Source organism: Lethenteron reissneri, chromosome 1, assembly GCF_015708825.2.
Source record: "Lethenteron reissneri isolate LAM-NWPU_2019-01 chromosome 1, ASM1570882v1, whole genome shotgun sequence".
Classification (NCBI taxonomy): domain Eukaryota; kingdom Metazoa; phylum Chordata; class Hyperoartia; order Petromyzontiformes; family Petromyzontidae; genus Lethenteron; species Lethenteron reissneri.
Genome location: NC_083779.1, coordinates 9,333,399 through 9,345,708, shown reverse-complemented (window position 1 = coordinate 9,345,708; position 12,310 = coordinate 9,333,399). Strand labels below are relative to the sequence as shown.

The following is a 12,310-nucleotide window of genomic DNA, read 5'->3' as shown; positions in this document are numbered from 1 at the left end:
TCACTCACACACTCAACTCACACACACTCACACACTCACTCACTCACACACGCACACACACTTACACACTCACACACGCACTCACACACTCACTCACACACTCACTCACACTCACCACTCACTCACTTACACACGCACTCACACACGCACTCACTCACTTACACACTCACACACGCACTCACAACACTCACTCACACTCACACACTCACTCACTTACACACGCACTCACACACGCACTCACTCACTAACTCACGCACTCACACACTCACTCATACACGCACTCACTCACTCACACACACGCACTCACTCACACACGCACTCACTCACACACTCACACACGCACTCACACACGCACTCACTCATACACGTACTCACCACACACACTCACTTACACACGTACTCACTCACACACTCACTCACTCACACACTCACTCACACACGCACTCACTCACACACACACTCACTCACACACGCACTCACTCACACACACACACGCACTCACTCACACACGCACTCACTCACTTACACACTCACACACGCACTCACACACGCACTCACTCACTTACACACTCACACACACACTCACACACTCACTCACACACGCACTCACTCACACACGCACTCACTCACTCACACACGCACTCACTCACACACGCACTCACTCACACACGCACTCACTCACACACGCACTCACACACGCACTCACTCACACGCACTCACTCACTCACGCACTCACTCACTCACACACGCACTCACTCACTCACACACTCACTCACACATGCACTCACTCACGCACGCACGCACACTCACTCACACACACACTCATACGCACACGCACTCACTCACACACGCACTCACTTACACACGCACTCACACACGCACTCACTCACTCACACACGCACTCACTCACTCACTCACGCACTCACTCACTCACACACGCACTCACTCACACACTCACTCACACACGCACTCACTCACTCACTCACGCACGCATGCACACTCACTCACTCACACACTCATACGCACACGCACGCACACACGCACTCTCACACACGCACTCTCACACACGCACTCACTCACACACGCACTCACTAAAGCACTCTCACTAACACACTCACGCACTCACTCACGCACTCACTCACACTCACTCACTCACACACAAGCGCTCACGCACACACACTCACACACGCACGCACACACACGCACACACACGCACTCACAGACACACTCACGCACGCACACACACACACGCACTCACAGACACACTCACAGACACACTCACGCACACACACACTCACACACACTCACTCACACACAGACACACTCACACACACACAGACACACTCACACACGCGCACAAACGCCACGTACGCACCGCGCGCGTCAGCGGCGGCTCGAAGTCACCTTGAGAGCGTCTCCTGGCGCTGCTACAGACCCAGGGAGACAACTAGACAAGGACGACTTCCCCTCCACCACCGCCACCGCCACCACCACCGCCACCACCGCCACCACCACCACCACCGCCACCACCACTGCCACCATCACTGCCACCTCCACCACCGCCACCACCACCGCCACCTCCACCACCACCGCCACCACCGCCACCACCACCACCACCGCCACCACCACCGCCACCATCACTGCCACCTCCACCACCGCCGCCACCTCCACCACCGCCACTACCGCCGCCACCGCCACCACCGCCACCACCACCACCACCGCCACCACCACCGCCACCATCACTGCCACCTCCACCACCGCCACCACCACCGCCACCGCCGCCACCGCCCGGCGCTCCCAGCTGGGCCCGCGCAGAGTTTGCTTTGTCTCCCGTTGGGAATTCCGCTGCTGCTGCCTGCTGCTGCTGCCTGCTGCTGCCTGCTGCTGCTGCCTGCTGCTGCTGCCTGCTGCTGCCTGCTGCTGCTGTCTGCTGCTGCTGCCTGCTGCTGCCTGCTGCTGCTGGCTGCTGCTGGTTGCTGCTGGCTGCTGCTGCTGCTGCAGCACCGCACTGTTTGTTGTCACCGGGGTAAGTCCCCTTTGTGAGAAGCGACGTGGCCACCACGAGCGACAGCTCAACGAGAGTGAGGCTCGTGGTCGCCGTGACCATGGCGTGGACATCCATCGCGGCACAGACACTCGGGGCGCGTGGTGACCGTGGTGACGTCCATTCTACATGTGGAGGGGGGGGGGGGGCACTGCAGGACCCCAGAGAAAAATCCACTCGACCACCACGAGGAGAGAGAGAGATGCAGACTCCCAAATATACAGCAGGCAGCAGCAGCAGGCAGCAGCAGGCAGCAGCAGCAGGCAGCAGCAGGCAGCAGCAGGCAGCAGCAGGCAGCAGCAGGCAGCAGCAGGCAGCAGCAGCAGCAGCAGCAGGCATCGTCAAGAGTCGGGATCAAACCCGACGACCTCCTGCATGACAGGCGAGGTCGTTCACATCTCCTAGCCGCCGTGCTGTGGCCGGGGGGGGGGGGGGGGGTGAGTCTCTCTGTCAAAGAACCGCTGTCGTGAAACTCCCAGAACAAGCCTGTGCACACTTTACCGTCCCCCAGAGCGAGGGATGATGGGCCGAGTTGATCCCCCAGCCACCGAGACGAAACTAAAAACTCAACTATTCATTCATGTCACCAGGTAAGGCCCACTGAGCTATAGAGCTCTTTTTTCATAGCTGGAACGAAGTGGCCTTATCAACATCATCATCATCCACGCGTGGAAATTTGTAGCAGCAGCAGCACAAAGACTCTGAGCGCGTGGTGACGTTGATTCTAAATGTGGAGGGGGAAAAAACGGAGGACCCGGCAGAAAAATTGACGCGGCCAACACCGGGAGAGAGAGAGACACGCAAACTCCAAATACACAGCAGTAGGCATCGTCAGGGGTCGGGATCCAACCCACGACCTCCTGCACACCAGGCGAACGATTTAACATCTCCTAGCCATCGTGATGATGATGAGAGAGAGACACGTAAACTCCAAATACACAGCAGCAGGCGTCAGGGTCGGGATCGAACCCACGACCTCCTGCATACCAGGCGAGGTAGTTAACATCTCCTAGCCACCGTGATGATGATGAGAGAGAGAGACGCAAACTCCAAATAAGCCGTGGAAGATGATGACGACGACGGCGATGATGCATCATGATGACGATGACGGTGTGGAGAGACGATGTCCGACAGCAGCGAGGATGATAATCACCCCGACAAATGACATGTGAGATCATCCACCACTGAGCTGTTTAGAGAGACATCTCTCCCTGCCGCTGCTGCTGCTGCAGTCACTCTCACCGCGTGCTGCACAATACCGCTCCCTCGGAAACTCACAACCAAGACTTGCCAATGGCTCTCTTTCACTCTCTTTCTCTCCCTCCAGCCTCTCTCCCTCCAGCCTCTCTCCCTTCCCTCTCTCCCTTCCCTCTCTCTCCAGCCTCTCTCCCTTCCCTCTCTCCCTTCTCTCTCTCTTTTCTTTTGTTGCCGCCGCCGCCTCTGGCCAGCACCCCGCGGGCGACGCGGCGAGTCGCTCAGCAGCGGACAGACCCCGGCGCGCACAGACCCTGGCTCACCCTGGGCTCCAGCTGTTGCCGCCGCCGCATCCCCCGCGAGCGCCAACAAAGACGGCCGGGCAGACGGAGCCGCGGGCGGCGGCGGCGGCGGAGGAGGCGGAGGTCACGAGAAGAGACAAACTTTCGGCGCACAAAAGACTCCGGGGGTTGGGGGGGGTCCCGGCGACGAGCTCCGTGGCTGCTGCGGGTCTCCTTGGCGAGGAGACGCCGCCGAGGGCTTCGCTCGGGAGCGCTCCTGGGGCCGGGAGGGACGCGGGGATCCGAGGTGGCGGAGCGTGGCGCGGGCTCGCAGGAGACGACTGACCAAAACCCAAAAAACAACGGGCTCCTGAGAAAATGGGGCGCCGTCTGGGCCAGCCACGGGGACTAGGCACCCCCCCCGCCCGGCCCCTCCGCCCCACCCCACCACCACCCCCCCACCACCACCACCACAACGCCTTCCATCCCCCCACTTGTGCCAACACAGGAAACCACCGGTGATTGGGCAGTGGAGACAGGGAGAGGCGAGGGGAGACGGGAGGGGGGGTGCTGGGGGGGGCTGGGGGGGGCGGCGGCTGTTACGCGCGCGCACGTGCTCACTCTTGCGCGCGCACAAAGACAAAGATCCCCCGCTTAGCCTTGACAGGCCGTAGGGGCAAAGAGCTGTCAGCGAGCACCTACGAAGGCCGGCACGGGTTGCACGCGATGGGAGGGGGGGGAGGGGGTCGGTGGCCAGCACCACGCCCGGCCGCCTTTGTCTCCCCACCGGCGATGTTTCACACGCCGCACTCGTCACCGGTGTTGGCCGGTTCAAGATAATTGCCACACACAGACACACGCACGCGCACGCACTCACACACAAAGACAAAGATCCGCTGTGTAGCCTACGGAAGCTGTTGGGGCAAGTGCTGTCAGCGAGCAACTTTGAAGGCTTGTTGTTGCACACTGCACCAGCTACTCATTTAAGGCCCAGTCGATGCAGGGGAGTCCCAGGACCGGCTCAGAGATAATCGTCACCGGTGTTGGCCGTGTGCGGGAATCGTGGTTAGCGGAATGTGCTAACCACTGCGCCACCGCTCCCCCCAGACACACACATACATTACGAACCTGGGAAACCGAGTTCAATTCCCTGCCATGGCAAACATCAGTGGCGTGTGATATCTATAGTAGTTGTGAGACCACGTCCCTCGACTCAGCCTCAAATGAGTGCCTGGTGCGGTGTGTCAACATCGCCACTGGGGAAACAAAGGCGGCCGGGCGTGGTGCTGGTCACCCAGCCCCTCGTGTGCCGTGCCGGCCTTCATAGGTGCTCGCTAACAGCACTTGCCCCAACAGTCTGCTCAGGCTATACGGGGGATCTTTTTCTCTTTTTTTGTCTGTGTGTGTGTCTGTGTGTGTGTCTGTACATGTGTGTGTGTGCTCGCTAACTGCACTTTTCCCAACAGCCTGCGTGGGCTACATGGGGGACCTTTATCTGTGCCTTTGTCTCCACCCAAGGGGGGTGATTCATGGAGGAAGTGGCGTGTCTGTGTCACTGTCTGTGTCACCTCTGTGTCACTGTCTGTGTCACTGTCTGTGTCACCTCTGTGTCACTGTCTGTGTCACTGTCTGTGTCACTGTCTGTGTCACCGCTGCGTCTGTGTCACTGTCTGTGTCACTGTCTGTGTCACTGCTGCGTCTGTGTCACTGTCTGTGTCACTGTCTGTGTCACTGTCACTGTCTGTGTCACTGTCTGTGTCACTGCTGCGTCTGTGTCACTGTCTGTGTCTGTGTCTGTGTCACTGCTGCGTCTGTGTCACTGTCTGTGTCACTGTCTGTGTCACTGTCTGCGTCTGTGTCACTGTCTGTGTCACTGTCTGTGTCACTGTCTGTGTCTGTGTCACTGTCTGTGTCACTGTCTGTGTCTGTGTCACTGTCTGTGTCACTGCTGCGTCTGTGTCACTGTCTGTGTCACTGTCTGTGTCTGTGTCACTGTCTGTGTCACTGTCTGTGTCACTGTCTGTGTCTGTGTCACTGTCTGTGTCACTGTCTGTGTCACTGCTGCGTCTGTGTCACTGTCTGTGTCACTGTCTGTGTCACTGTCTGCGTCTGTGTCACTGTCTGTGTCACTGTCTGTGTCACTGTCTGTGTCACTGCTGCGTCTGTGTCACTGTCTGTGTCACTGTCTGTGTCACTGTCTGTGTCACTGCTGCGTCTGTGTCACTGTCTGTGTCACTGTCTGTGTCACTGTCTGTGTCTGTGTCACTGTCTGTGTCACTGTCTGTGTCACTATCTGTGTCACTGTCTGTGTCACTGTCTGTGTCACTGTCTGTGTCACTGCTGCGTCTTGTCACTGTCTGTGTCACTGTCTGTGTCACTGTCTGTGTCACTGCTGCGTCTGTGTCACTGTCTGTGTCACTGTCTGTGTCACTGTCTGTGTCACTGTCTGTGTCACTGCTGCGTCTGTGTCACTGTCTGTGTCACTGTCTGTGTCACTGTCTGTGTCACTGCTGCGTCTGTGTCACTGTCTGTGTCACTGAGTCGTTGAGCAAGCGGAGCTCACAACTGGTGCCGGGCCTCCCCTAAGTTCAGAATCAGTATTTACACGGCAGGAGGGGGAATCCGATGAGCTACGAAGCTCTTTTTGCAGAGATGTCCAGTCGGAGCACGGGGTCAGAACGTGACAACAACACACGAGACAAACACACAACAGGGAAAGGTAAACAAAAACGAATAAAACTAAACTACCGTATTCATGATCTTACTCGGCGAGGCCCAATCAGCTACGCAGCCCTCTTCCACAAGCCACGTGGCCATCACAAACGAGAGCTCAACATCATCATAATCACCATCATCGTCATCGTCATCATCGTCACGTGGAGAAAATCAACAGCAGCGTGTGCCAACACCAGCCCCGGGAGAGACCAAGGTGGCCGGGCGTGACGTGGCCTGCCGGCCTAGAGAGGTCAGCAGCTGTAGCCTCAGCAGGTCAACAGCTGTAGCCTCAGCAGGTCAGCAGCTGTAGCCTCAACAGGTCAACAGCTGTAGCCTCAACAGGTCAACAGCTGTAGCCTCAACAGGTCAACAGCTGTAGCCTCAACAGGTCAGCAGCTGTAGCCTCAGCAGGTCAACAGCTGTAGCCTCAACAGGTCAGCAGCTGTAGCCTCAGCAGGTCAACAGCTGTAGCCTCAGCAGGTCAACAGCTGTAGCCTCAGCAGGTCAACAGCTGTAGCCTCAACAGGTCAACAGCTGTAGCCTCAACAGGTCAACAGCTGTAGCCTCAGCAGGTCAACAGCTGTAGCCTCAACAGGTCAACAGCTGTAGCCTCAACAGGTCAACAGCTGTAGCCTCAACAGGTCAACAGCTGTAGCCTCAACAGGTCAACAGCTGTAGCCTCAACAGTCTGTGACGACGAGGACCTTTGTTGTGCCACGATCAAAACTAATGAAAAGTAAGGACAGGCACTATGAGATCTCTTTTACCAGTGGCAAAATATAGTAGTAGGTGTTTACCCTTTTAAACTGGTACAAAACTGACACCTTTATTCAAGGCATCATGTTTGCAATAACCACAATACAAGTAGTACGCCTTCTGGTGTCATCTGGTCCAACACCAATGGAGACTAGGCTCTAAAGAAAGCCGTCTCGGGTGTGGACCAATCAACTTCAAGGACAGTGCATATTATTATCATCAGAGTTGCTTCTTTTTGTTTGCTTTTTTGACTACTTGTGTTGTGGTTATTGCAAACATGATGCCTTGAATAAAGGTGTCAGTTTTGTACCAGTTTAAAAGGGTAAAAACCTACTACTACAGTAAGGACAGGGTTCAACTTCTCAGCCCGTCTGTGTTGTTCTTAGGTTTTTTCGGTAATGTCACGTAGGTAAAAAAATAAAAATTAATAAAAGCAAGATAAAAATAAAATAAAAATCACGACGTTTTATTTGTATCTTACTTTTATCTTACTTTTATTATTTTTTTACCTACGTGACTTTACCGAAAAAACCTAAGAATATGAATCCTTGCAGTCACGAAAGCTTCAAATCTAGAACCGTCTTTGTTGCTGGTCGACTTTAGGTTTCACGCCTGGGTGGTGGTGGTGGTGGTGGTGAGACAAAGCCAGAGAGAAGCGTCCTGCTGCTGCTGCTGCCGATGCTGAAGGGCAATCAGAGGCGATGCCACCGAACATTGCCATGGACAGGGCGTGTTTGTTTGCATGTTCACCACAAGTACTGTGGTCAATTGATGCCTTGCAGCAACTTAGGCCGTTGTTTGGATGGCTGGACATCTTAACACAACTTCTGTTTCATTGCCACCCTATTCTTCTTTGTTTTACATTCCCAACAATCTCTTAAGGCTACATGGAAGGGTCCTTTGTCTTAGTATCATATCATAGCGTACCGTAGCCCATCGTATCATAGCCCATCGCATCGTAGCGTATCGTCACATATCGTAGCGTATTGTAGCCCATAAAGCCGTATCGTAGCATATCGTAGCCCATCATATCGTAGTGTATCGCAGGGTATCGTGGCGAACCAGAGCGTATTGTAGCCCATAATACCTCACAGCGTATCGGCCATCGTGCACGCCGAGCCGGGCGTCATGGTGACCACATTTGATTAAAAATATATAAATATATGACACCGCAAATGAGGGATCATCGACAAATGCTTGGCAAGATGTAAAGCAAGAAGCCGTGAGGCTTGGTGAGTGTCACACGCCGTCGCTTGAACGGGCCGAGCCGCAGCTCGTGACGAGTGTGGGGGTTTCTGGGGGTTTCTGGGGGTTTCCGCCCAGGGGCAAGTTCCTGCTGCGTCTGTAGCCGACGACGACGACGGCTGTAAGACTGTCGCTCGCCCAGCGAGTCGGACGAACATTAACCGCGCGACCTGAGATTTTGACATGAATTAACAAACGCGTGGACTTTCCCTCAAGCTGAAATTAACAATCTAAACACAGTAGGACATTGTTATTCTTGTAAATGTTTACTACTCGTCACACGGTGCTTCAACAGAACCAAAACGTTGCTCCGGTTAATGCGAAATCCAGGTGATTGCCTCTACAGTACAGTAGTTGCAATATCTTTACAACAGTGGGAGGAGTTTGATGTTGATGGGCGTGGCTCTGCTGCTGTCACCCACCTAGTGGGCCGAGTCTTCTGCTGGGCGGGAGCAGGAAAGTGTCATCATCATCATCATTATTACTGAGCACGCGCATCATGGACCGGCCGATCGTTGTGAGTATTTGTTATAAATTAACTTAACTTAAACATAATTTATGCCAATATTAGTGGCTTTTGGCAGATAGAAACTGCGGAAACTGCTTAGTTTTGGATTATCTGCAATATCGACTTATCCGCGGCCGTACTTCCCCGCCATCATCGAGAGTCGACTGCATATAGGATCACAGAACTTGGGCAATTGTTGGTAGCGCCTGCTTCTTGCCGTCTTCCCTCCTCATCTGTGGGTGTCCCGCTACTCTGGACCGCTCTCTCCCTCCCCCCCCTGTCTCTCTCTCCCTCCTCTCTCCCTATCCGTCTGTCCCCAGCGTGAACGCCACCGGTGCACGCTTAACAAACTCCGCACAAATGCAGGCCCGACGCGCTGTTTCCAATTGCACGGCAACGCAACTTTACGACACGACCCTCCGTGGACCAGGCGAGCGCTATCGCGCGATCCACCAACGGACGGACGCGCAGATGGAGGGACGGAGCTGACGAGGTAAACATCTTTCAAGCAAGAGTTGTAAAGCGTTAAAAAAAACAACGCAACGACACCTCCTAATGAGCTCACATTTCCCCAGGGCCAGGGCAGGACAGTCAACACTCACGCACACTGCCAGGAAATTTGTGTTGATCCTCCGTCGGTTGCAATTTCAACCGGCGACGGATTTTTACTTTTTTATTCCCCTGCGGCCGACCGCTTGGCATAGAAGCTCTGCCCGGGAGGGTCACAGGTGGCCAGGGGTCAGGGGTCGGAGTGCCGAGCCGGCACCGGTGCTCGCACAACGCTTCACCCCAACGCACACGACCCCACCGCACGGGACCTGCCGATCAACGAAACTGCGGTGAACCGCGTTTATACCGGATCTGGCCCCAATGTCTCGACTGCCGTGCCAGGAGTTGGGATCGAGCCGGCGACTTCAGGAATGCAGGTCGATCGAGCCGTGGTTCTACCGGCTTCTCAAGTGCCGTGGAGTTGATGGTCTGCGCCTACCCAACAATCCCCATCACAGTCAATCTGCTTCTGCGCTGACATTTGGCTGAGCCTCGCGCATCAGAGCGGCAGGGGAAGAGCCGCCCCCCCCCCCCCCCCCGACTGCGTGCGGGGCCAGAGGGGCCACTCGCAGGAGGGGGGTTTCTCAGAGGCAGCTCTGCGACATCCGCTTCCGCGAGGGACGCCCGTGAAACACGCGGGAGGGAGGGGAGGGAGGGGAGGGAGGGGAGGGAGGGGAGGGAGGGAGGGGAGGGAGGGGAGGGAGGGGAGGGAGGGGAGGGAGGGGAGGGGAGGGAGTGTCGCGGCGCCGACCTGCGGTGAGAGAGCCGCGAACGTGGATTTGTTTTTGGCCGTCTCGTGACGCCACCGCCGCCACCGCCGGCGGTCGCGGTACGGTCGGAGCGAGGAGATGGCGGGGGGGGGCAGGTCGGGGCCCCCCGGGGCGGCCCCGAGGGAGCGTGGCCACGCGCCGGTTGATCGCTTCGATTTTACCGCGATCGCCGCCGTCGGCTCGGCCGATCGACCTCCAGACGACCTCCAGACGACTTCCAGACGACCTCCAGACGACCTCCAGACGACCTCCAGCCGCCGCGGGGGAGGAACGTCGGCGGTTTAAGCGGTCGCGGTAGCCGGTTCGTAAACGATGAAGGAGTCAAGAATAGGTTTTACCCTTTCTGGCAATAAAACACACAAATAGATACCTTCTGCAAGCAATCATCAAGTCTGTAATTAACAAACGTTGCTCTGATAATAACGTGATGCATTGTCTTGGAAGCTGATTGGCATTCCTGTCAACCCCTCATCAGTGCCTACCCTATTGCAGACCTATTGAGACCGTATTGGTCACCCCGTGCCCTTATAGATCTCAACGTTCATACTACAAAGTCCCGTCGCAAGGGAGAAACAGACACAATAAATGTGCCCGGATTGCAACGGCTGTACGCCGTATGGACCTGAAAACTCAATTTCCTTCTTCAAGAATAAAGCGAGCGGGCTGATAGCGATGGATGGGCCTTCACCAGAGCCGGAAGGAGCCGTCTTCACGGCCTTCTCTCACCGCCGGCGTTACACCAGAGAACAACGCCTAAAGGCCAACAACAACAAAGACAATAGTAGTAGGTTTTTATCCTTTAAACTGGTACAAAACTGACACCTTTATACAAGGCATTATCAGATTCTGTCTCATTGACAGACCTGTTCTTCACCTGAAGACGGATACTTGCGTTGTGGCCGAAACGTCGTGAGAATTATTATATTGTTTTATTTGTATTATTTTATTAAATTATTTCTACGTGACTTTACCGAAAGAATCAAGAAGATGAATCCCTGCAGTCACGACTGCTTGTGTTGTGGTTATTGCAAACATGATGCCTTGTTTAAAGGTGTCAGTTTTGTACCAGTTTAAAGGGTAAAAACCTACTACTATATTTTGCCACTGGTAAAGGAGATGTCTCATAGTGTAAACAAAGACAATGCCAGTCTAAGAAGATTCACAGCTCGCGGCGAGCAGTGATATCGACGGGAACTTTTTGCCAGTATCCAAAATGATGAAAAGTAATAATGAGGTTAAATTTCGATTTAAAGCTTTTGTGACTGCAGGGATTCATCTTCTTGGTTCTTTCGGTAAAGTCACGTAGAAGGGAAATAATAAAATAATAAAAATAAAACATAATAAAATAATTCTCACGACGTTTCGGCCACAACGCAAGCAGCCGTCCTCAGGTGAAGACCAGGTCTGTCGGGGAGACAGCGTCATTCAGACGCTGTCTCAGACACTGTTTCCCCGACAGACCTGGTCTTCACCTGAGGACGGCTGCTTGCGTTGTGGCCGAAACGTCGTGAGAATTATTTTATTATGTTTTATTTTTATTATTTTATTATTTCCCTTCTACGTGACTTTACCGAAAGAACCAAGATGATAATAATGAGGTGTTTACCCTTTCTGGCAATAAAACAGGAGAGTTGTGATAAGAGAGGTTCGTAAAGACGCTGGGCGAGTTCCGTGTCTCGCTCGTACACGGGAGGGGGTGAGGGGCGGGGCTCATCCAGGGTGCTGCCTTTGAGTCCCCAGTCGAAACGTCAGACAAGGCCCCCGATGCGTCAGCAGTAGCGCCGCTCTACGTTCCGTCGGTGTCCGCCCCGTTTTCTAACGGGTCGTTTCATTTTTGTTTTTTTCCGATTTCGTTTTCAGCGTCGTGATTTTTCATCGTTTCATCACCGCCGCCGCTTTCGTCATCGCGGCTGCCCTCCTGCTCACGCAAAACCCACGCAAAACCCACGCAAAACCCACGCAAAACCCACGCAAAACCCACGCAAAACCCACGCAAAACCCACGCAAAACCCACGCAAAACCCACGCAAAACCCACGCAAAACCCACGCAAAACCCACGCAAAACCCACGCAAAACCCACGCAAAACCCACGCAAAACCCACGCAAAACCCACGCAAAACCCACGCAAAACCCACGCAAAACCCCGCAAACCCACCAAAACCCACGCAAAACCCACGCAAAACCCACAAAAAACCCACGCAAAACCCACGAAAAACCCACGCAAAACCCACTCAAAACCGCAAAACGC

General features: G+C 54.7%; 1 protein-coding gene across 1 annotated transcript in view; it reads left to right on the top strand.

The window, feature by feature from the left end:
• The window catches only part of LOC133341698 (ectoderm-neural cortex protein 1-like), a 98,952-nt gene that overhangs the window by 23,937 nt on the left and 62,705 nt on the right, over positions 1–12,310 (top strand). The window contains exon 9 of the mRNA XM_061550366.1: positions 3,493–3,826. Within this exon, the coding sequence (XP_061406350.1) occupies positions 3,493–3,826 (334 nt within the window). The remainder of the gene's footprint in view (positions 1–3,492; positions 3,827–12,310) is intronic.